This window comes from Nylanderia fulva, unplaced genomic scaffold (assembly GCF_048542155.1).
Source record: "Nylanderia fulva isolate GAGA-0341 unplaced genomic scaffold, ASM4854215v1 Scaffold193, whole genome shotgun sequence".
Taxonomy (NCBI): domain Eukaryota; kingdom Metazoa; phylum Arthropoda; class Insecta; order Hymenoptera; family Formicidae; genus Nylanderia; species Nylanderia fulva.
This window is the reverse complement of record NW_028190195.1, coordinates 12833-39254: the sequence shown is the minus strand read 5'-3', so window position 1 is coordinate 39254 and position 26422 is coordinate 12833. Positions and strand designations below refer to the sequence as shown.

At 32.9% G+C, this 26422-nt stretch overlaps 2 protein-coding genes across 2 annotated transcripts in view; both read left to right on the top strand.

Moving 5' to 3' along the window:
- The window catches only part of LOC114944746 (dynein axonemal heavy chain 12-like), a 148420-nt gene extending 134400 nt beyond the window's left edge, over nucleotides 1-14020 (top strand). Inside the window, exon 10 of the mRNA XM_085481870.1 lies at nucleotides 13862-14020. Within this exon, the coding sequence (XP_085337996.1) occupies nucleotides 13862-14020 (159 nt within the window). The remainder of the gene's footprint in view (nucleotides 1-13861) is intronic.
- On the top strand, nucleotides 8688-10768 carry LOC146723481 (uncharacterized). Its single transcript, XM_085481872.1, has 2 exons — nucleotides 8688-9839; nucleotides 9943-10768. Exons 1-2 carry the CDS (start codon nucleotides 8768-8770, stop codon nucleotides 10125-10127), a joined length of 1257 nt encoding a protein of 418 aa, XP_085337998.1. The 5' UTR covers nucleotides 8688-8767; the 3' UTR covers nucleotides 10128-10768.
- Nucleotides 14021-26422: the final 12402 nt, after the last annotated feature.

Genomic DNA, 26422 nt, shown 5'->3' with positions numbered 1-26422 from the left:
ACCTTTATTTAACATGAATATTAAAAATTGCTCAATCGCTTCGACATTTTCAAGATATTGAATGGTCAAACATAATTAGTCAGTATAACCTACATCAGTTGTCGAATCAACTGATCTAGAGTAATATTTAGATTTCTTTATATTTTCAATTATCTTATTTAATAATCAGTTATTAATTATTTTAATCAGTTCTTCATAAATTTCTGATGAAAGATAATTTACATTACCTTTATTCCGCTGCGCGTATTTAAGTAAATGAACTTTTAAAAAAGTGTATAAAGCTAGTAGTTCAATGGTTCCAAGAAAGTTACCATTATTTGGTGCTCCTAAAATTTCATTGTTTCTCCTTAACGGTAAATTTCTTTTAGCTAAGAATATAATGACATTATGATAATCCTTTCTAGTAAGTTTTTCCAATAATTTTTTTTATTTTCTACCTGTTTTTTAAGAATAAATTTATTACCTCAATTGTTGAAACTCGCATAGTGAAATTATAAACTGCTTCTAAATGAGTTTGCGATTTTTCGTACTCATGCAAACGCGCGTGATCATTTTTCCAATTATAGTATCCCTTACGTGTGAATTGTGTTTGTGTTGTACTAAAAAATTTACAATAAAGCAGTAAAGTTTTCCAGTAATCGGAGAGAAACATAACCACGAACGCTTTACCAAATCTCCATTTTTAATCTTTCTCTTAAACATGGATGCTTAACATTTTTTCGCAATATTTCCATTTTTTTATGTGCGACTTTGAATCTAGCATCCTAGAATCACTATTTTGAATTTTTATGCTTCTTACTTCAATCCAATAATCTACATATTTACTTATTTGCTCACGCTCAGGCCATTCAGAAATATCACAACCAACAAATACCTTTTCTATATTACTATCCTCACATTGACGTTTTTGAGTTATTTTCGAATCAGCCCCTTCAACATCTAGACTAGCTAAATCTTTCATTTTTTCCTCATGACTAGAATCTTTTGGTAAAACGATTTCAAAATTATTTTCATTAGAATGTGGATTAACTGTATGTTTCATTTCTTCCTCGCAACCAGTTTTTTTTTTCAGTAAGTCGATCTTAAAGTTTATATTTATAATAATTAAACATTGAATTTTTCAAATCAATGAAAGATGAATTGAATTATTATGTAGGTTTGATAATTTCGACTAAAAACTTTTCACATACTTGTATTTCAAAATTTTCATTCCGAATCGCTATTGCAATTGAAAGATTTGTTGATATTCCTGTGCTGATCAGTGCAAAGAAATTCTACCATTCGGCGAGTTTGAGATAAAAGTTCTTCAACTTTTTTTGTTTCTTTTTCTTCTCTTTACTTAATTAAACCCAGATTTATAAACACGCTGTAATTTATGTCGATTGGCTGATCTGTCGCTCATGTAACCTATTATTATTATGCAGATGATGAAGATGAATTCTCACTTTTCATCAGCTAGAAAATGTGCATAAAAATTAATTTCTATGTAAATAAAGTAAAATTTATGTACACATTTTATCTCAAAAGTTTATATCCTCACAACAAAAAACAAAAGTTTATATTCTCACAACAAAAAACGTGTACTCACTTGTTACTTATTGTTACATACTCGTATAAGTTAATTTCGTTTGATTCTCGTCTTGTTTGATTTTTGCGATTTTTGTTTTAAAAAATTAATAAAAATTTTTCAAGAATTGCTATGCAATTCAAAATTGAATCACTTTTTTGTCGTATAAAAATATCGATTATCTATCGATCGATACACGGTACAAATATAAGACGCAAACGCAACGGCAACATTATTACAAAAATTGTCTTTCAACTTTTAACGTTATGCTTTTTAAATGGAGAGCAGCCGAGATCGATATGTTATCTGAAGTCGATAAAATAGATGTAGCAGTCAAGCCATCTTCAATATTCCCGCGATTAGACCGCTTTCTAAACTTAGATTACAAACGCAGATCCATATAATAATTTTATGACAAATAATTTTCAATGTGTTAAATTATCAGGATTATTAATTTACAAACAAAAAACAAATAATGAAATGCATCACTTACAAATTTATTTATGAAATATAATTTTTTTTGTTATAAATAAAATTTTTTTTATTGGTTGGTGGGGGCGTATTTTGTGGTGGAAGCCTATAGGCAGTGCCTAGTTTGCCTCTTAGTTAATTCGGCCCTGGGTCCGGTGGTTCACTCCATATTTCACATACGTTCCAATCGTTATCAGTTGGAATATTTTTGTCCATAGCATAGTGGGTCATCTCGTTAAGTACATGTAAATAGATCTCAATAAGCCGATTTACACGGCCGTTTCAAACCATCAGGTTTGGCGCGTTGCTCCGGCACATTGCGCCAAAACGCGCGCTTGAAATGTGCTCTTGGAGTATAATGTGAAAAAGCGCAACATTCCAAGTGCGCGCGCTGAATCTGCAGATTTGGAGCATTCACTTCAAATTTCCAAGTTTTCGCGTGGAGTGTCTGCTAGGCGGACAATTCAATGAAATGCACCACGCTTTGTCAATTGCATTATTTACATCGTGCAGTCGTGACATCGTATTCCTTGAATTTTTTGCACAAAGCCTTTATTTGTATTGAGACAATTTTCACGTTTACAAAACAAGTTCGTAATATGCAGGATTTTTTAAATTTTAGGTTTTATAATTTTTATCGTCTAATTTTAACTTTCACAAATAGAGAAAACTTCTATAAATATCAATAAATTTTTCTAAATTATCTTTGGATCACATTTTGATCACTATGCACAAACTGTTGCATAGTACGTCGATCTATCACATTAAAATGTGTCGAAATAAATGCAAGTTTATATCTACAATCCATACTCGCACGCCGAGAATGCGCAATTGACATTTGTCACAGCGAAGACTTTACACGTACAATTTCCACGCATACCTGGAGTGTACGCTCCAAAATTATGAGAAAAACTGTTAGCGTAAAGTAGCCTAATTGCTAATACACATGTAATAAAAATGTAATTACGCAAGTAAGAGAAAAAAGCATCTCAAGTCTCGAGGTTTTTAAATCTTAGTTAGTTAAGCACTTTTAGCCAAGCGCTTTACAATATGTATTAGCCAATATTCGGTGTTTTTTGCTTAATTTACTATTTTTGTTTAATAAAGAAAAAATTTAATAAGATAATTCAAAGAAGGAGATGAGCTGTTCAAATTAAATACAGAAGAATAAACTTGGAATCGACAAATAGGAGCCACGTAAGGGTAAACAATTAGATAAAATAAATCAATGATGTTAATTGTCCATTCTTTAATATTTAATCGTTCACCTTTACGTGGCTTTTATTTGCCATTTTCAAGTTTATTTTTAAGTTATCAGAGCCTCGTTAAATTGTTATAAATCTAAATACAGAAGATTTCAAATTTTTTATTGCGCCTAATTTCTGCGGTTGGCTTTTATTTGTCAATTTTTTAACTTTTGTATTTTTGTGTTGACCTCTCAATAACTTTGAAAAATAGCAAAAATAATTCTAGGTCACAGGTCATTATGTTTCCCTGAAAATTCTGCAATTTTTATATGGAACATTTTTCTCAAAAATATAAAACCTATTAATCAATTATTAGAAAAAAGCTTACGACCATTTCAATTGATCGGCAAACATCGTTCGTTCCTGTCAAGGTACAGATTTGGATCATTATCCAGTCATATATGTTGGATAAAAGGAGAATACAAGAAAAAGAAAATAGAAATAATGAGATAAAAGAATAAGAGAGATATGTAAAATAAAGAGGTAAGAGAGAAATTCGGAACAAAGATAGAAAAAAAATAAACATAAATAAGAAAGATACTTGTAAAAGAAGATAACAAAATAATTAGAAAGGTGAGATAAACATTGCAGAAAAGTGAAGAAAAGGAAAAAAAAGAAAAAGGAAAAAAGAGAAATAATATCGGGGATGAGAAATGTTTGAAGAAAAAAGAAAAGTGAGATAGGAATTGAAAAGATAACAGGAAAGCGGGAGAAAGGGATAGAAGAACAGAAATACAGAAATTTGTAAAGATTACAAAGAGTTGGTAAAGGAAAATGTTGGGCAATGGTTCTTTTACTGATTAAGCACTCTGTACATTGCAAGATTTCAAGAATTTATTGTTAAATCTTAAGAAACAATTTAAAGAGAATAATCGCAAACGCAAAATAAAACAATATCAACGAATGAAATAAATCGGAATCAGGTTAATCTTTAAACAAACAAAATATATGATAACTGAAAAGGAAAAAACGTACGGAATCGCAGCACTTGGCCAAGTACTCACACGTATGGTTTGCTCGCTCACTAGCTTCAGAAAGAGGAAGGATCCTTTCTCATCTGCACTGCAATACCTATTTCCCTAAACACGCTATCTTCATCCTGGAGTATTCAATTTGTGGGTGAATCAAACGCCGTGAAAATTACATTTCTCAACAGAAAATATAATGGAATGATAAGGAAAAATAGAGAAGGGAAGATGGCGGCGTGCGAGAGGATATTTAAGCGGTGTGCCCCGAGAAATTGTAGAAATATGAAGTAATAGTGGAGATAAAGTAAGAAGAAAAGTGGATAATGTGAGGCAGGTGGAAGAGAAAAAATAAAAGGAAAATGTGAGGAAGCGGAAAAAGGCAGCTATAGGGAGAAAGAGAAGTGAGGTTGTACAGAAAGATAGGCGGAAATGCTGTGGAACAGTCGACACGTGATAAGTGACATGAGAGAGACACACGGCAAAGGAAAGAGAGGAAGGCAGAAAGGAAGAAGAGGAGAGAAGGAAAGGAGAGAAGAGAAAGGAAAAGGAGAGCACAAAAGAGAGGAGAGATTATATGAGAGAGAAAAAGGAGAAAAGAGAGTTGGAGGCTAAAAACGGCTGTAGAACAGTCGGACACGTGACAGGCAGCACGAGAAGACACACGGCCAAGAGAGGAAAAAGAAAGAAAAAAGAAAAAACGGAGAGAGGAGAAAAAGAAGGATAAGAAGGAAAAAGGAAAAGAAATGCAGGGAAATAAAGAGGTAGGAATATAAAGTGGAGGAAATAAGAAGAAAGGTAAAGGGGCGGAGGTGTAGATAAGGGAAGGGGGGAAAGAAAGGAAAGTGAGAAGTCGATAAGGAAGACAGGAGCACGGGTAAAGAAGGAAGCGTGATAGTGGCAGAGAGCGAGAGAGGGCGTTAGAAAAGGGAAGGAATGTGAACAAGTAGAGCACGTGAGCAAAAGGTTTTATCACGCACGTGGCGGCACAGGGAAGTTTCGCACATAGATATACGCTAAAGGCGGAGGTACAAAATAAGACGTAGTGAGAAAGCGAAGGAAGTTAAGAAGGAAAAGAATGAAGGAAAAGAAAGAAGGTGAAAGGAGAGAAAAGAGAAGAAGAAAGGAAGCGGCAGGAAGAGAAGAGCAGAAGGATAAAAGGTGTAGGGAGAGGAGTGAAAAGAGAGAGACAGCAGTAAAGAGAGTGAAAGGGAAGAGGAGATAAGAATAGTGTATAAAGATGGAAGATGACAAAAAGTAAGGGTTGGGCATATAAAGAGAGAATGAAGGAGATAAGAGTAGTGTATAAAGATGGAAGATGAGCAGAGTGGTCGTGGTGGTGGAAGAGTTAGCAGAGTGGAGAAGAAAGAAGAGAGGAAAGATAGGGGTAGAGGAGGACTTAACAAGGGAGGAAAGGAGAATTAGGTGACTAATGCGGGATCGAGATAAGGTGGAAAGGGGAAGAAGAAGGGATGTAGAGGTAAGAGGGGGAAAAATGTGGGCATATATATGAATGGGTAGGAAACGAGGAAAGAGATAGGTTAGAAGAAAAAGGGACAGGAGAAAGCCGTACGGGAACACAGGAAGAGAGGTAAAGGAGATAGAAGAGGGGGGATGAAATACGGGCAGGAGAAAGATAGATAGGGAGAAAGGAAGAAAGAGATGGAGGGAAAAAGGGAGAGAGAAGAGAAGAAGGAAAGAGGGTAGGGGGGAAGGAACTCAGAGAATTGTAAGGTCGCAAAATGGCCAGGCGAGAAAGGAGAGGAAAGAATAATTATGTATGTAATGGGGAAAGGTAAGGGGGAGAAGGAAAAGGGAGAAAGAGTAAAAAAAAGGTTAGGAAAGAGGAAGAAAGGGAGTAGAGAGGTGGTGGAGAAGATTTGTTTGTATGTTAAAGGTTCATGAGAGAGACAGGACAAAGAGAGCGAAGGACTGGGACAGAAGCAGAGATAGGCGGAAGCAGTAGAAAATGGAGAAAAAGGAACAAGAGAAAGGAGAGGACAATAAGAGGGAGGATGAGGAGAGCATAGCTGACGATGGAAATACAGAAGCGGAAAGAGGAAGGAATAGGAAAAGGAGAGACAAAGGTTAAAGAGAGTTAAAAGAAAAGATGGCGGCTGAGAAAAACTATGTCCCGAGGAAAGGATAAGAGAGAGAGGAGGAGAGAAAAAAAGCAGAGGAAGGGGACGAGAACAGCTACCGGAGAAAGTCTGGAGAGAGAGGAGAGAGAAGGAAGATAGAAGATATATGTTTATGTTTGTGTTTCGATTATGTATTATATTGTATATTATTGTATGATGAGTGAAGAGGGGAGATTGTGAGGGGAGTTTGGCGTTCCTCTGAAAACGCCCCGGCATCCTCGAGGGGAGTCCGAAATAAACTTCAATCAATAAGGAAAAATAAAGATTAAACGTAGAAAAAGAAAAGAAGTGAAATGAGTAAAACAAATAAATACATGAAAGAAACACTTCATTGGATTATTAAAGTGAATGGAAAAAAGATTACAAGACAATATATGTCAACGGATGAAAAAAAAAAAGAAAGACAAAGAGTGATGGAGGATATAAAGTAAAAAGAAGTTACAAAAACGATCAACGATCTAACGATAAGATTAAACAAAGCAAGAAGGAAAGACAATATTATGAACAAAATGTGGAACTATGAAGAAAAAGAAATAGAAAGAAGTGTAGAAAATAAACAAGAGATCATAAAAAGAAAGACAATTAATCAAAGAGGTGAAAGTGAAAGAGAAATTATTGCATCAATAAAGGGAGGAAAGGTTGAAAACAAAAGTTGAAGGCGGAAAAGTTTCGAATTATAGAAAAGTTACTCGAATGCTCTGTACAACTGTACAAAATCTACACGTCAATATTAGTAAAGAAGTTGAGATAATAAGTAGAATGGCAGTTAATAATATCGAATAAACAAACAGTGTTTAGGAAGAAATAAAGAGTAATGGACTACATAATACATATATGTCGTATGTTATATGTATGTATAATGTAAAGATATATTGTTAATTCAAAAGAGAGATTGTGAATGGATTTGAAAGCATCATTGATTTTGTAAATAGAGAGATATTGATAAAAGAGCTTTAAGGAAAGGAGGAATAAGAGAAAATTTAATAAAAAAAAAAGAAAAAATGAGAAAATTAATGAACAGGGATAAGGCTGGTATAAGGTTGGTAAAAAAACAAATGAGAAGTTCTGAATAAGATAAGGTTATCCGCTAAATCGTTATTATATGTAATATTTGGCGTAGATTGTGACTGAAGGAAGATAAAGAGAAGTTAATAATATAAGTATGCTGTCTTCTAAGCTGGGCAATAGAGCCAAGGAAACGAAACGAAAAATTAATTAAACGGAACTGTATCTCAATTTGAGATCCCAAAGTTCCACATATAAATTAATTTCGAAACTTACATATGGAGAAATAAGCGAGAAAAATATAGGTCCGAAAAGTCGCTGAAGCGGGAATCGAACCCGCGTCTTTCACTTTCCGGGCGACTGCTCTTACCAACTAACAAGGGACATGTCACAACTGTCCGGAACCGATTTGATTCTCCTTGAAATATGTTGTTAAATACACAAATCTAAAAGACACGTATTTTTTTATACGTGCGCAATTTGAGTTTTAAGGGGTGAAACACCCCTTTAAAGAATAACGGTATTTTTCTTTAGGATCAAATATCTGCTAAACTATAAGAGATATAAAGAAAAAACGTACAACAAATTTTAATGGCTTGAAGAGTACTTTAAAGTTATATGAACAAAAATTTTTTTTTTTTTTTTTTTTTTTAAAAAACCCTCACCACCTAATTTTTTTTTTCAAAATTAAAAATTTTGTTTTACCTAATTTAAAGCTTATTTTTTTCCAAATTCAACCATGTGTAATAAAGTTATGTTACGAAATATCATTTTCGAAAATTAATTATAAACGCTCCCGTATATACGCTCATCCGTGCTATGTGCGTAAGTAATTACCGTCGAACAATAAAATATATAAAAAATGTTTTTGTATAATTCTTATTTATGTTTTCTATGTATTTATAACTGCGTATTGTGTATATTTAGATTTAAAAAAAAATTTTTAAATATAATTAATAAGAATTTTTTAAATATACCCCCTGCTTTCTTATTATTTCTTTAATATTTAATTTCTTCTATAAAAATTAAAAACAATTATATTTTATAATAAAATTATTTTTTAATTGAATCTTGCGAATACCAATGTCGCAATATTTGGCATAAACAAATTTTATATCTTACGTTAAATGAATCATAAGATAAGATTATGTGTACGTGTTCCAGATAAGTTATAATTTTTACAATAAAATCTTTAATACGTTAAAATAAATAATAAAATAAGATTATGTGATGACGTATTTCTGATAAGTTAATATAAATTGTTCATGTAGCAGCATAATTCTCACAGTCGGTGTAGTCTTTTCGTTGTAATAATATCTGTGTAAACTGTTCTTTTATTGCAATAGAAAGCAAAATATAACATCTTTGAATATGATTATCAATCCGCTTAACGTTGTTAGACTTTTATTGGTGTCAATAAATTCAATATATTTAACAGAAACGCCAGTAACTGAAGCAGAAGTGGAATTAAAGGAAAACATTAAAAAAATATTACTGGATAGCGTTTTTCATTATAATGGGGTGGAAGTAACGGAAGAAATATATCTCGATTATGAAGAACCTTATAAATTACATAGTTTTGAAATAATTGAAGATGACGAAGAAGCATGGCATGAAGATAGTTTAAATTCTCATCCTCATTGTTCAAATGATGATACAAATTTTGATAGTTCTTATAAAAGACGAGCTGTTGAGTATTGGCGATTTCGGGACACTGATGAAAACAGTAATGACAGAAAAAGGAATCGTCCTCTAAGAGTAGTACAAAATAAATTTAGAAGAGTTTCATCTGAACGTCAGTTAAGGCGATGGGAAGAACAAATACAATCAGGTGGAAGTCGTACAGAAAAATTATCTTACATCTCCAAATTTACACATGATAAATTTACTGCAGCTGTCGAATCAGGATTCATGGTTCATGATATTGATTTAAAAAGATGGGCTTTACAAGCTCAAGAAGAAATAGGAAATTTAAATCCTATATTTAAAGCATCTCACAGTTGGATAGCAAGATTTAAGAAGTCTCACCGAATTGTTTCAAGAAAAGTTACGAAGTTTGTCACTAGAAGAACATTAGAAGATTCTGCTGATTTGCAAAAATCAGCTGATGATTTTCTGGAAACAGTAAAACCTCTTATTGAACAGTTTGGATCTGAAAATATTTACAATTCAGATCAAAGTGGTTTCCAATTGGAACTTCACTCTGGAAGATCATTGTCTAACCAGGGAGAAAAGAAAGTAGAACGTGTCGTGCAATCCATATCATCAACAACCCATTCATATACGATACAACCAATAATATCCTGTAATGGCAATTTGTTGTCCCCTTTATTTATTGTATTAAAAGAAGCTAATGGTAAATTTGGACCAAGAGTACAAGAAAATTTATTTAAAGCAGAAAATGTTATTGTAAAAGCATCGAAATCTGGTAAAATGACATCAGGTATTTTCCTTTTATAATTACTTTTTTTAACAACCTTATTTTATTTAACAATTTAATAAGAGTCATAAAAAAACTATTAAATTAACATTTATATTTTGTACAGATCATTTTAAAATGTGGTTAGAAGAAGCTTATTTCGCAAACATTGGTCCTAATAGCGTTCTTCTTATCGATTCATGGACTGGACATTGCCCCAATATGATTTCGGATTTAACACCTCCTGGAACACATATTACTACTATGATAATACCGAAAGGAACTACAGGGAAAATGAACCATGAATCCTGATTCGACAGCTGCAGTAAATTTATCATGTGTAAATTTGGAGATGTAAGATAATTTTTCTGTACGACTTCCACCTGATTGTATTTGTTCTTCCCATCGCCTTAACTGACGTTCAGATGAAACTCTTCTAAATTTATTTTGTACTACTCTTAGAGGACGATTCCTTTTTCTGTCATTACTGTTTTCATCAGTGTCCCGAAATCGCCAATACTCAACAGCTCGTCTTTTATAAGAACTATCAAAATTTGTATCATCATTTGAACAATGAGGATGAGAATTTAAACTATCTTCATGCCATGCTTCTTCGTCATCTTCAATTATTTCAAAACTATGTAATTTATAAGGTTCTTCATAATCGAGATATATTTCTTCCGTTACTTCCACCCCATTATAATGAAAAACGCTATCCAGTAATATTTTTTTAATGTTTTCCTTTAATTCCACTTCTGCTTCAGTTACTGGCGTTTCTGTTAAATATATTGAATTTATTGACACCAATAAAAGTCTAACAACGTTAAGCGGATTGATAATCATATTCAAAGATGTTATATTTTGCTTTCTATTGCAATAAAAGAACAGTTTACACAGATATTATTACAACGAAAAGACTACACCGACTGTGAGAATTATGCTGCTACATGAACAATTTATATTAACTTATCAGAAATACGTCATCACATAATCTTATTTTATTATTTATTTTAACGTATTAAAGATTTTATTGTAAAAATTATAACTTATCTGGAACACGTACACATAATCTTATCTTATGATTCATTTAACGTAAGATATAAAATTTGTTTATGCCAAATATTGCGACATTGGTATTCGCAAGATTCAATTAAAAAATAATTTTATTATAAAATATAATTGTTTTTAATTTTTATAGAAGAAATTAAATATTAAAGAAATAATAAGAAAGCAGGGGGTATATTTAAAAAATTCTTATTAATTATATTTAAAAATTTTTTTTTAAATCTAAATATACACAATACGCAGTTATAAATACATAGAAAACATAAATAAGAATTATACAAAAACATTTTTTATATATTTTATTGTTCGACGGTAATTACTTACGCACATAGCACGGATGAGCGTATATACGGGAGCGTTTATAATTAATTTTCGAAAATGATATTTCGTAACATAACTTTATTACACATGGTTGAATTTGGAAAAAAATAAGCTTTAAATTAGGTAAAACAAAATTTTTAATTTTGAAAAAAAAAATTAGGTGGTGAGGGTTTTTTAAAAAAAAAAAAAAAAAAAAAAATTTTTGTTCATATAACTTTAAAGTACTCTTCAAGCCATTAAAATTTGTTGTACGTTTTTTCTTTATATCTCTTATAGTTTAGCAGATATTTGATCCTAAAGAAAAATACCGTTATTCTTTAAAGGGGTGTTTCACCCCTTAAAACTCAAATTGCGCACGTATAAAAAAATACGTGTCTTTTAGATTTGTGTATTTAACAACATATTTCAAGGAGAATCAAATCGGTTCCGGACAGTTGTGACATGTCCCTTGTAAGCTATTCAGACCCTTTCAAAGAGAAGTTAAGTTGTATAAAAAAGTATATTCGCTGGTGTATGCAAATGCCAATGGCGGATGAGGAAAAAATAAAGGCAATAATAATACCAAACTGGAAAGATATCTGATCAAGAAAAGACTAGCTAGAAGTTAATAGAAAGATAAGAATTATGATATTTAGAAAGAATAAGAAAAAAGAAGAAAATAAATTGGAGATAGAAAGAAAAAGGAATAGAGAAAGTGGAGTACGACCATATATTTAAGATATTTGTTTTAGATAAATAGCAGATAAAAAAAGCATATAAAAATAAAATTAGAAAAGCAATGAAAATTGTGGGATAAATGTGAGGATATAGGGAAGAGAAAATGAGAGAAATACATAAAAAATGAATATTGTTGCGTACACAGAACGACTTTGCGATATCTCAAAACGCGCAACGCAACTTACAGACACTCACACTTGCGTCGAGAAATAATTAGCGTATTTAATAAAAGAATTCAGTAACTTTAATATCATAATAACAAGAACACGTTAATAAATATATCGTAAGACGGCATATCCGTTTAGCTATCAATTTCCTCAATATAGCTATCAATTTTCTCAATATGGTTATCAACCAAATTCCCCAAAAGCATCACGCCAGTTGTTATAAAACAAACCCTTTTACAATGATGAACATCCGGAAGCATTTTGGGATTGAAACCCAGGGACATAACAATATTGTTATTTGATAACAATTTTAAGTTATGGAGCAGAGATTTTGATGAAGAAAGAAAGATAAAATAGAGATGATAGAAAAATCTATAAGATGCAAATCTATCTCTAATCTATTTCATTTTAAAATCTATAAGAATCTATATTGTTAATCACGTAAAATTTACTTGCAAATTTTTTTGAAGTTAAAATCTCAATTTTTAATTACATATTCGTGTAGCTTATCTTAAAAACTTGTCAAAACATTATAATAAAGTTGTTTTTCCAATAAGTATTTTTCGAATTATGAGACACACCACTAGGGACGTTATAACGGAATACTTTTCTGTAAATGAAAAATCTCCTACAATATATATAAGGACCACAACCCAAGAAGGCTCAGTATCGGAGCTCTCAGCCCTGAAGATGCAAACTGCAACGTTTGCGAAACGTCGGCATTATGTTGTTCAACCACGCGGCATCCATCCGGAAGCCTTTTTCATTGATGATTCCAATGGCCGCAAAAGTCTCAAAACTAGAATTTACAAAATATTTTGTATTTTATGTAAGCATACTCTAAATTTATACATTATAATTCGAAAAGTACTAAACAAAAAAATATTTTATTAGAGTGTTTTAATAGCTTTCGAAATAAGTTGCAAAAAGTGCAATCAAAAATTAGGAGTAACCGTTTAAAAGTTTCATAGTAATTTTACATGACCTTACTAATGCTATACATATATAGTCAACATTACTATTTGATGCGTCACCTAAAACCCTATAACTTTTAAAACATTTTTTTTCAAAAAGCCTTTATCTTAGAAGTATTTGAGTGTTGCAGGACTTTGGAACACCTTGTATAATATATTACATACTGAAAATTATTTGTGTTAATTATGATAAACAGTTATTATCATCAAGAGGAACACAATAAAATTTTTTATTTCTTTAGAAACATATTATATTTTGACTTTTTTCGTACAAATTATAGTGAGTTCACAGAGAGAACGACTACGCATTTTGTCCGATTCATGCAGATTTTAATCGATTGACCACCCATATTTTCGCTGGAAAAACCCTTCAAAGAAGTACCACACGCTCCCTGGACAGAAAGCGAGAGTTATGTAAGATTTCTTGTTCCTTTTGACCAAGCCACGAATGGTTCGGCCAGTGGGCCCAAGCTGATTGTACTAAAACCCCAGCGGGCATCTATTACGGGCGTTAAGTGATGGCAAGGATGCTGGTATCCTATGCCAACTCGCCAAAAATTTCCCCTCTCCGCTAAATACATATGATCCCCACTCTATTCAAAGCTGCGCGGAGCATGGTCGTTCTCTCCGTGAACGCACTATAAGCGATTATAAAATAATTGAAGCGAAAGTATTATGTTAACTCAATCTATATATATAAAAACAATCTAACTTATTAAAAATAGATGAGTAATCTTTTTTTACTTAAATATTATTTTCCCTGTAACTTTTATTTTATATAGGTTATTTTTCTGTTATACAGCAATATGTTACATTATTAGCTATCTTTCGCAATCCAGCGATGCGACAGCTACATTGGAACAATATGTCGACCATCGCAGGATTTGATTTAACACCGAATGCCGGCACTACATTGAAAAAAATAATCAAGATGAATTTGATGGAAGACTTAGAAAAGTAATGTAAAATCTTATTATTCCTTAATAAACATATAATTTCTTAAATAATAAATTCTAATTCTGATATTAAAATAGTTTTTAATATAATATTTAATATTATATATCAAGCATAGCCAATCTTTTTCGATTCGCGGGCCAGATTCAAAGTTTTTATACTTTCCGCAGGCCATACGTAAACCCAGAATCAATGCTTGCTGAAAAGCTAAAAGAGTGAGAGATAACAAAGATAGACAGACGACGAACAATTTTTTACAAGAAGAAATACTAAATCTGATTTTAATGTTTTTGAATTTTAGTAAAAATTATTTTTTTTAATTTTTTATTTCTCAAAATATTGCCGCAGACCGAATGAAACCACTTCGTGGGCCGCATTCAGTCTGCGGCTTGGCTATGCCGCTGTTATACATGTATCTTAACATTATTTTTTACAATTACGATTTATACAATTTGTAAGCCGGCTTTCCTATCTAGGCATCTACTAGTAATCGAGCGCAGTACGACAATTGTTGATTACTGTTGAATTACTTTAAATATAATAGCAATATCACGCTCCTTGATACATGTATATTGTTCAACTGTTAACAGTAGCTGAGTACTCTAATATATTATCGTTCTTTTTAAATCGTGCTATAAGATGTTTAGAAGGAAGAAGCCTACGACGAAAAATGATAATTTTCGAACTTTATTATTTTTTATGCTATAATAACACTGTTTAATTAAAAATGACTTTTTTCAATTATCGAAATGAGAGTAATCATTTCTTATAGTTTTATGGACGTTGAGTACAAATTACATTTTCAAATTTCTCCATCACGTCACAAGAAATTGAGAAATTTCCATATAAAGTTTAAAAAATTGGTTATTTTCATAAACTTTGTCATATAATTACAATATGTAATGTGTTAGAGAAGTTTAATAGTCATCAAAATAAAGTATGTTGTTGACTTTCAATCCTCAAAAGGAATTTTTTGTGTCGGTTATAATTAATTAGATTTGTGTCCAAATAGTTAAATGAAGTATAATGAGAAAGTTAGCTCTGATTTAGGTAATTAACGCTTTTATAAATTACTTTTAATTATGTTTATTTAAATTTTTATATATTTTTATTAGTTTTTTAGATCACTGAATCCAATGTCAAAATTGTTTAATTCAAAATTGTAGAGTTAGTGGAGGATATTAAAACTAAAAAAATGTTTAAGTTTTTATAAATTTGTAACAATGCCACCCTCTACAACCCTCGTTCCCGACTGATCGTCGGAAGGCTGTGCCCGAAGACAATTAGTTGGACAGAGGAGCAGGTGCGAGAGCGCCCTATAATTCTTTTTGTCATTATTGTCGATAAAACGGCAATTATTACACGGCGGTATAGCGTTATACAGCTCGCAGCCGAGCGCGCCCGACGGCTGACGGATTTGGCCCAATACCGCCGCCGTGCCGCCGAGTACCGTTACTGCGCCGCTGAATTCCGCCGCGGAGATAGATCCGCGGCGGTATAAAAGCTAGATCTAATCCTAGATAGAGGAACTCTGTTTTCCGAATTTGAATGAGCTAGATCTCCGGACCGGTACACAGAGTATGAAGTCGAAGTATATATTAATTGACTAATTAATTATTTGAACTTTATTTATATATGAATAAATGAATATATTCAAATAATTATAAAGATATTGGAATTCTATATTTTTTATTTGCTATTTGAGCAGGAATAATTGGAACTTCTATAAGAATAATTATTTGATTAGAATTAGGATCACCAAATCTTCTTATTAATAACGATCAAATTTACAATTCTATAGTTGCTAGACATGCTTTTATTATAATTTTTTTATAGTTATATCATTTATAATTGGTGGCTTTGGAAATTTTTTAGTACCTTTAATATTAGTAATATATGATATTTTAAATTAGCCAATAGAGCCCAAGCGCGAAAAATTAATTCTTCGGAACTATATCTCTTGGTTTGAGATTACTAAGTTCCATATATAAATTAATCTCAAACTTACGTATGGAGAAAAATAGGCGAAAAAAATATAGATCCGGAAAGTCGCTGAAGCGGGAATCGAACCCGCGTCTTTTACTTTCCGGGCGACTGCTCTTACCAACTAAGCTATTCAGACCCTTTTGATCCTATATTTTTCATTTGCTTTTTTAGTAGATGTTAGTAAATAACGCCATGATTAGGCCCAGGCGTAAATAAAATCAGATAGGAAATATTTTTGCCGCTTCAGCAACTTTTCGGACCTATATTTTTTTCGCCTATTTTTCTCCATATGTAAGTTCAAGATTAATTTATATATGGAACTTAGTAATCTCAAACCAAGAGATACAGTTCCGAAGAATTAATTTTTCGCGCTTGGGCTTTATTGGCCAATTTAAAATATTATATATTATTATTATTATTAATATTGAGAGCCGACAAAAATATTTCCTATCTGACTTTAATATTAAAATCACTAGACATAGCTTACCCCCGTATAAATAATATAACTCTGCCTCTGCTGAGAAATCGCAGTACTCTGAGAAAGATACCGACAATTCGGAAATCAATCTTGTCACCGACAAGAGATAAAAGCGTGCTCCGTTTCTACCGAGATAATTTCAGGGTCGGTTTTCAGTACAGCTCTTTTCTACTTGTCACCGCTGCACCCACTTCTCGAGTGGACCCGCCACTCGTGTTTGCGTTATCGCAACAGCCGGTGCATCCTCCTACCTGCAGAACGGCCGTGACACGCCAATCTTACAAACAAACGCCGCATACCAAAAATTCTCCCGCGAAAGAATTCTTTCGCGCTTCTTGCGCCGCTTAATCTCTCGCAGCAAGACCGATCACTCCCGTGTGGGAGTACGCGTATTGTAAGCGAGCCGCGCTCCGTGACCATATGCGCTCCGCTACGCGTCCGCGATCCGTATTCGGAAAATCCAAATCCGCCGAGAACTAATTTCCATAAAGTTGGTGCGGGGTCCTTTCTTTTAAATACAAATTTGCGATTTCTCCCGAAAAGTTGCCCTGCGACCATTACTCCTACTCGCGCCGAAATTTATATCCGCCTACGCCCGTATTAATGGCGTGTACGAAATGATCGGCCCCGCGTAAACTGACGCAATGTTATTATTTCATGATTAATTATATTGATAAACCGACGTGACTTAATTGTTCCGTGATGTATCATATTATTATATGCGTTTATATTTGTGTCTTTTATATACTCCGTATATTATTTATTATATGCGATTAACCGACGCGACTTAATTATTTTGTAATGTATTATATTAATATATGCGTTTATATTCGGCTCTTTTAGGTACTCTGTATATTCCTTAGATACTCTTTATATTCTTTTATTTACTCTTTTTGTTCTTTTTTTTCTTTTATTTAAATAAATCTTTTATTTTATCAAATAATTTTTATTATCGACTCTCAGTATTAAGACTAATATAAATATGATTTTAAAATCGGCCAATAGAGCCAAGCGTGAAAAATAATTTTTCCGAACTATATCTCTTGGTTTGAGATTACTAAATTCCATATATTAATTAACTTCAGCGACTTTTCGGATCTATATTTTTCTTGCCTATTTTTCCATATTTAAGTTCGAAGTTAATTAATATATGGAATTTAGTAATCTCAAACCAAGAGATACAGTTCCGAAAAATCAATTTTCGCGCTTGGCTCTATTGGCCGATTTTAATATCATATTTATATTATTCTTTTATTTTATATATAACAGTGAAGTTCTGTGAATTTTTTCACGAGCCCTGATCCCGACTGAGTCTTCCGACGCTTGCGAAAAGTGGATGTTACAAATTCAATTCAAAATTTCTCTAGCACGGTCACATATTGTAACTATAATATGACAAAATTCGTGAAAATAACTTTTTTGTTTAACGTTAGTGAGTTGAATAACTTTCTATAAATTGTGACATGATGGAACAATTTGGAAATCGGATTCATATTCAGCGTTCAAAAAAGGTGACTAGATTTGTTCCGATCAATTTTTCTTATTGAACAGTGTAATTACATTAAAATAAAACTAAAAATATTGAACATTAAGAATATATAATTCGGCCTCCCATAAATACAACATATATATCTATATCAGCTTATTGGCCGCGATGTTCTTTGCGTCTATTTAATTTTTTTGTTGGTTTAGGAATAGTATCCTTGATTTGGATCTCTAATTCCTGCAATACCCCCTTAATTTAAACCCCCTGTAAAGCTCCAAGGCGAGAAAAATATTGGTCCAAAAATTCCCGATTCAGCCGACTTTCGGACCAATATTTTTTTCGCCTTGTAGCTTTACAGAGGGTGTAAATTAAGGGGTTATTGCAGGAATTAGATCCAAACCAAGGATACTATTCCTAAACCAACAAAAAATTAATTTTCGTGGACGCAAAGAATATCGCGATATGACCAATAAGCCGATATATATATATATATATATATATATATATATATATATATATATATATATACAATATATATATCGGCTTATTGGCCATATCGCGATATTCTTTGCGTCCACGAAAATTAATTTTTATATATATATACAGGGTGTTTGGTAACAGGTGGGCCAAAATGTAAGGAGTGATTCTACATGATAAAATAAGACGAAAATCAAGAATGACAAAATTGCGTTCGAGACTTTGTTTATTAATTATAAATATTTTACATTTTGCAAAATATACATCAACTGTTACGATGTAAGTTTTTGTATACTTATGCGTCACAGTGTATATTGACGGCGACTCTACCGATGTACCTTACGCGTGCAAGATATCGGCAAATTGCCGTGCGTCAGGCGCCCTTAATGCGAAATTTAAAATATTTATAATTAATAAACGAAGTCTCGGACGCAATTTTGTCATTCTTGATTTTCGTCTTATTTTATCATGTAGAACCACTCCTTACATTTTGGCCCACCTGTTGCCGAACACCCTGTATATATGTTGTAAAAATATTGAATTACAAGATGTGGCAAGAATTGCGAAATACAAATAGAATGAGTCATAGTTCATTCGAAAAGGAAAGTTGAGTACATAAAAAATGTAAAGAAATTTGAGTAAATGGGCCTTAGTTTCTGAGAAATTTGCGGTTAAAATTGGGTACCCGGTATACTGTATATTATTGGGTATATGTATATTATTGGGTATATTGTATGTTAAGTATTGTATATAGCGACAAGTTAACCGAAGCGCCGTGGAGACACGAAATTATAAGACAACAAAAAATTAATTTTCGCTGTCTAACGCCAAACATCCGTGTCGGCTCACATTTATTTCAAGGCAACCCGTTTATTTCAAGTTCAAAAAAATTATAATTGTGTTAAACATATGGAAATATCTACTAAATATGTAAAAATTGTAATTTTGAAGTGTTACAAAAAATAACTAAATATATAAATACAAAATATATATTTAATTATTAAGAGTATTTTTTACAATCGGGGGCTTTGCCCCCCGAACCCCCCGCTGGGGGCTTCGCCCCTTGGACTGCCAAATACTCGTGCGGGTAAACGCACTCGTATTATAGAGGTATCACCCACTCGTGCGGGTAAACGCACTCGTATTCTAGAGATATCATTCACTCGTGCAGGTGGAGCCTTCGATTTGTGCGTCCATCCGCACTCGTCTAATATACGCACATTCTCATTCCCTTAATCCTCATCCCTACATGCACTTGTAATACAAAATACGAGTAGTATGTGTTACACGTACGAAATTTGGCTATTACTCATGAGTGCGCTTATCCGCACTCGTGAGCAATAGTCAACTTTCCGCACTTGTAACACAAATAACTATTGTAGGTAAAATATTGTAGTTTATAAAACGTGAATTAAATTTTTCGAAAAAAAATTGTTCATCAAACTGCGGTGTATCAAACATATGCAATTTCAAGAAACAAATTATTGTTTTTAGATTTAGCACCAAATAAGGAAGATAGAAAAATTTTTTATAATCATGGGTAGCGCGTTAAAGTTGACATTTCGAGCTTTCAAATACTTTTTTAATCTCTTGTCTACAATGATTTTTCACCGAGTTACGACATAATCTCTAAAAAATATAGGGTTTAATAAATTATATATATATATATATATATATATATATATATATATTATATATATATATATATATATATATATATATATATTATATATATATATATATATATATAATGACCAAAAACGAGCTAAAATTAAGCGTGTCTGTGATTTTAATTACATGACATAATATTTCCGTCAATCTCTTTAATCAAATGTGACTAAATATAATGTATAAACGTTTCGACTTACAAATCCTTCTTCAGTATAATACAAATAATTAAAATGCATGATAAAATAAGAAAATATAAAATAAAATTAAAACGCACACATTAATTAAAATAAACCTTGAAGTAAAATAAATCTATTAATGTATTTAATACGAAACGCGAACATTTAAGTCGCCACGCTGCAGTACGAGTACGGAACGATATTTATGTATCTTCCGTTGAGTATGTTGTGTGACCACGAACGTGTTGTAAAAAATGAAGAAACTTCTTCGTTGTATGGCGAGAAGTTGTTTTTTTTTTGTGTCATTTGTTTTAAAAGTTAATATTATGGTTCTAATGACAGAACGTGAAAAACATAACTCAATTAAAGATGAAAAACAATTAATATAGTTAACTTACAATGATGTTAAAATGTTATTTATCATTTATTTTTATCGAAGACCTTTAAATTAATTTATATTTATGTTTTATTCTCGACACTTATTTGACACACATTATCACTCCGTCAGATAACAAGGGAAGTCCTAGACGAGACGTGCTTTTTCTATATTCCGACGTTTTAACATTATTGTAAGTTAACTATATTAATTGTTTTTCATCTTTAATTGAGTTATGTTTTTCACGTTCTGTCATTAGAATCATAATATTAACTTTTGAAACAAGTGACACACAAAAAAGACAACTTCTCGCCATACAACGAGGAAGTTTCTTCATTTTTTACAACACGTTCGTGGTCACGCAACATACTCAAGGGAAGATACATAAATATCGTTTTGTACTCGTTACCAGCGTGGCGACTTAAATGTTCACGTTTTGTATTAAATACATTAATAGATTTATTTCACTTCAAGGTTTATTTCGATTAATATGTGCGTTTTAATTTTATTTTATATTTTCTTATTTTATCGTGCATTTTAATTATTTGTATTTTACTGAAGAAGGCTTTGTAAGTCGAAACGTTTATACATTATATGTAGTCACATTTGATTAAAGAGATTGACGGAAATATTATGTCATTTAATTAAAATCACAGACACCTTTAATTTTAGCTCGTTTTTGGTCATTATATATATATATATATAATTTATTAAGTATTTGCGTTGCATTACACAAGCCTAAAATAAGTTTTTATTTTTTATTTATTGGTTAATATAGAGTTTGCTTCAAAATCGTGTAAATCGGTAAAAAAAATCGTAGAAAACTTTAAAAAAAAAGCAATTTGTATGAAAAATATTGTACTTTCTGAAACGTTAGTCGAATTTTTCGAAAGAAATTTGTTTATCGAATTTTAAGTTGTCAAAAATACAAAATTTTAAGAAACAAAACAGTATGTTCGTTTTTAAAGCATACAATAAGGAAGATTAACAAAATTTCAAAAATTTATTGATTGTGCGTTAAAGGTGAAACTTTGAGCTTAAAACACTTTTTTAATATTTGTCCTACGATGATTTTTCGCAGAGTTTCAACAGTTTGAAAATTGCCTAATTTTTAGGGTTTAAAAAGTGTTCCCTATTTTTTTTTACTACTATATAAATAGTTCGCAATCCAGAAAACAGAAAAATTAATATTCGAAAGGTAACTAATGGTATCCGAATATCGGTATTCACGACAATTCTAAGTATTTGGGCGCCAAACGCGATTCCGCGCGCCACGGTATCAAAATTCTTTCAAAAAACGTAAATTCTCCGGCTACGTCCTGCTCAGTATTTGGCAGAGGGTCCCGGTTCACAGATTTTGTTTTCAGAGGTTTTGGAGAGGAAACTTTAGTAATTAGAACACAGAGATTTGGTTAATAAAAATATATAACAATGTATTTAACAATATTAAGACAGTTACATGGACATATATAGATAAGTGGTTAACAATGGAGTATACATACTGTGGAATAATATAATCGAAATCGTGAACAATGTAATATGTACAAGTAATGAACAATATAATGCAAAAAGAATTAGATCGACAAACATATAAACAGCGATATAATGACGAATACGAAATTATCCCTAGGGACATTTCCCCTAGAGCAGTACAAAGATTTTCATGCAAGTCCGGTATCTCGATCGCGATATAAACAAGGCCAGACGTCTTTGCAGCACGCGCGGAGCATGTGATTGGATCGAAATGCGGCGCGCGCGCAGAACAATAGACCCGAAAAATAAGGATGACGATACTCTACACATATATCTCTCCGCCCCCCAATAATACAATATAATACAATATATATTGCATCAAATGGTATCCGGAGATCGTATAGCCATTATTTGTTTATATATTTATTTATTTATTTACTCCAATCAATGGACATAAAAGTCCCTTTTACAGATTACAAAAAAAGAATATATAATACAAAAAGAAAAAAAAATTAGTCCGTGAATACATAATCAATACAAATAATAATAAGAAACAATTTGTTTAACAATAGTATATTGTGTATCAAGTGCGGAAAGTTGACAATTGGTCACGAGGGCGGGGGATAGACGCACGAGCCGAAGGCGAGTCCGCACTTAATACACACGATATTTTATATTACAAGTGCAGGCAAAGTGGCTTTGTGCGCGTTTTCTGTATGCGAGGTGCCCGATCGCACGCCGCCATCTTGCGACGGCACGGTGCGGGAATAGCCGCGTTCAAAGTCATTGTTCACGGCTGAAGCCGTAGGCAATGACTTTGAACGCGGCTCAGCCTTAGGCAATGGCTTTGAATGCGGCTTATTCACTCACCGCGTCGCCGCTAGATGGCGGCGTGAGAAATCGGCCGCTTTACGCACAGAAAACACGCACACAAAGTGCCACTTTGTCTGCACGTGTAATACAAAGTTATTTGTCATTTCCTCTACACTCCTGAAGAAAAAAATCTTTTTATAGATGAAGAGTTCATATGAAAAAAATCAATATTTTCTGAGACTTTGTTTGCCAACGAGCATAGTCGATCAAGAAGTTTAGATTTGCCATACAAAGTTCGATGAGTATCAATAAAAAATAGCTTATGCCGTCTGAGCGATCTGCCCGGGACGTGCAATCTTACACGTTCCAGGAGCTCCGGACACCCAATCTAAGTTCATAATACTTAAATCATATTCGCAATATTTTGAGATATTAGGAATTGAGTCGCTTTTAGCATACACTAATTCGAAATAATCCGCAACGCAGTTAGCGATGGTTAAGTTGTCCTCGACATGACCACTATCATTTACAATAAAAGAAGGCGACGTAATCGTATTTCTAATGCTGTTCATGAATCCCCAAAATATATTAGCATTCTGAGTTACTGCCAATTCGGTGTTACGCAAATAACTATTCCATGTCTTCCTGGATAAAGCTTTGCATTGAGATCTTAAATTAACAAATCATAAAGTCAGAATATATGTTTGTTTGTTTAAACTTATAATGTGCTTTCTTTTTTTCAATTATAAGAGATATAAGTTCCCCAGAAAACTAATTCGGAAAGCTAGACCTATAAGTAACGTAGGTTAGTACAAAAGAGGAAATTGCATAATTAATATTGTTGAGAGATACGCGTGATCTGGCACTGGCGACGTCGAACTCTTGAGATTGTTAGGAAAGTAATTAGAGGAGAACTTGTCGTGGATATCGATTTATTCTTTACGAACGCTGAGAGACGACTGACTCGTCCGCAGACGGCAAGCCGTGAATTTTGACAAACAGGTATGAAGAGGGGGAACAGTTTTGATAGATTTATAATATCTAATGTACAGATAAAGAGAGAGTGTACACAGAAATGTAGAGGACACATGACTCCTTTGCAATACGAACGCGAAGTCGGCGCGAAAACAACAAAAAGGTGCGCAAATAAGAACGCGGAGAACAGTATCCATAGAATTTAACTCGATAACATTTACAGACAATATTTGCTTGACGTTCGAATTTACCGTTCGTGACTTTACTAAATTTTAGAAGCGAATATTACTAAACATGACGATACAACGTGATCTTAAAATGGATATAATTTTATTACGTTATTGTGTCGAAACAAATATGTTCATTAAAAAATTTTACCGCATTTTCAACATTTTGTTCCTTTAATTCATCATCTCATGATATAGAAGATAAATAATCATTAATCGCCGCATAATTCGCACGCTTAAAGTTTCTTTTTATTGTAGTTAATCTACTTCTGGGCACATAAGCAGCATTAGGCAGAAAAATTTCAAGAGCGGGATGATAATTATCGCAATCAATAAAAGGCTCTATTGCTTGAATTACTGAGATTTTTTTTATATTAGAGAAAATCAAATTAAGAGTATTACCAACAGTATTATATTAATAAAAATTAAATTCATTAAAATAATTAGTTAAAGTATTTGTTTGTCTATTCATGTTGCTATCCTGAGTAATATGATAATACAGGTCGCCATCATGACCATTAGCAAATTTATAATGAGGAAGATTATAATCTCCAGCAATCATAATATCAGTGACCAAAGAGCGTGATATTAAGTCACCAATAACGCGGCAGTGCGACTCATATGAGAACTCGGCGAAATATAAACAATAATGTGTCCATGACCCTGAGTAAATCTGAGGGAACTTTATATGTTTTTTGATTTTTTATTGACGTGAACTTCCACAATCTTCGGCACTCCATCGATATAACGGATGGTTTTATTTTCGCCCGCTTCCAACATTTTTTTCAATCGGGCTCTAAGAGACTCTAAGTAACTCCTCTGCTTTTGAGTCTGGTTGTGTCGGATTTTTACTGGACCGGAATATTTTTTTGCATTATGCAGGATAGATATCGCATCCTGCTGAGAATTAAATGCAACACGTAAAGGTCTGGAATGACCCTGTCGTTTTACTCCCAATCTAGTTGTTTTAAATCTAGGTATATCATTTGGCAGAATTTTTTGCATAATGTTTTTGGCCAAAACATCATCCGAAACATCCGAAACGGCACTCAAATCCAACTCATCCATATTAAAAAAGATAATATTCTTAGATCGACTCTCTCGCTCCGAAAGCTTCTTTAAGATAACCTCTTCATGTACCGGAATAGCCATTGAAAGACCGTCAGAAGTCTCCAATTTGCCAACTCTGTCAGACAGCTGCTGAACATTCTTATTTACCTTTGCTAAGTCTTCCTTAAAACTATCAAGTAACTTCTTTTGAAGACCGGCGAATTGAGAACGAATTTCAGCTCTAATTTCAGATCTTATCATCTCTCTGGTTTTCTCAAGAAAAGAATTGTCGACGACAAAATCACCCTGGTTTAACGGCTGAGAATTGCTTGCAGCACCACACACTAAAATTTACCGCCACGGTGCGGGTATCCTGATCGAGAAATACATCCCGGGTGTGGCGCAAGGCTGCATGTAGAGCAGACCACCGGCTTTACCACGACCGTGCTACAGCCAGCACAGGTTTTTTTCCGTCCATTATTTCAAAAGAATTAAATGTAACGGTATATATGAGAAAGAAGACTCACAGAGAGACAAAATAATAAACACGTCCGTCCTCGACGACAGATACAGCTAGACTGACATTATATCTTACAATTATTAACCGATAACTCTGTAACACCTAAAAGCAAGTGAAATCGAGCTCAGAGCGGTATCGAAGGATCACGCAGTAATTTCACGAATTACGAGCGATTCTCGCAAAGTATCTACGACTAAACGTTAACGTTACTCGCAGAGAGCGTCCGCAAATTCCGGTACCCACGATTAACAACAATCTCTTACACAAAACAATACAATACGATAAACGAAATAACGGACGATATGACTGTCGGACAGTCTCCCTGGAAAGGATACATTCGCGAATTCCGAAAAAAGCCTGGTGTCGGTAACTATAACTCAAGAGAGGAGAGACTCTCGTATAAGGAGATGGTAACTATGTTCAAAAAATATGACAAAGTAACCTTGCATGACGACCCCAACCTAATTCGGACTTATATATATCCTACGACTTATCTGATTGTGAGTGGCGACTTACAATATGTATTTTCGTCTCCTCCTGGTGAGCTCGTGTCCCGGATTAGATGTCCTCTCGGATAGAAGGCTCGCCGAACAGTAACTCTCTTTGAGAGAGTCCTTTGCGTCCCGCGCTGATTCCTTGCGCATCTCTTTGATATTTTGCTGGCATGGGGGTTGCGTGATCCGCTCATCGATTCCTTATTA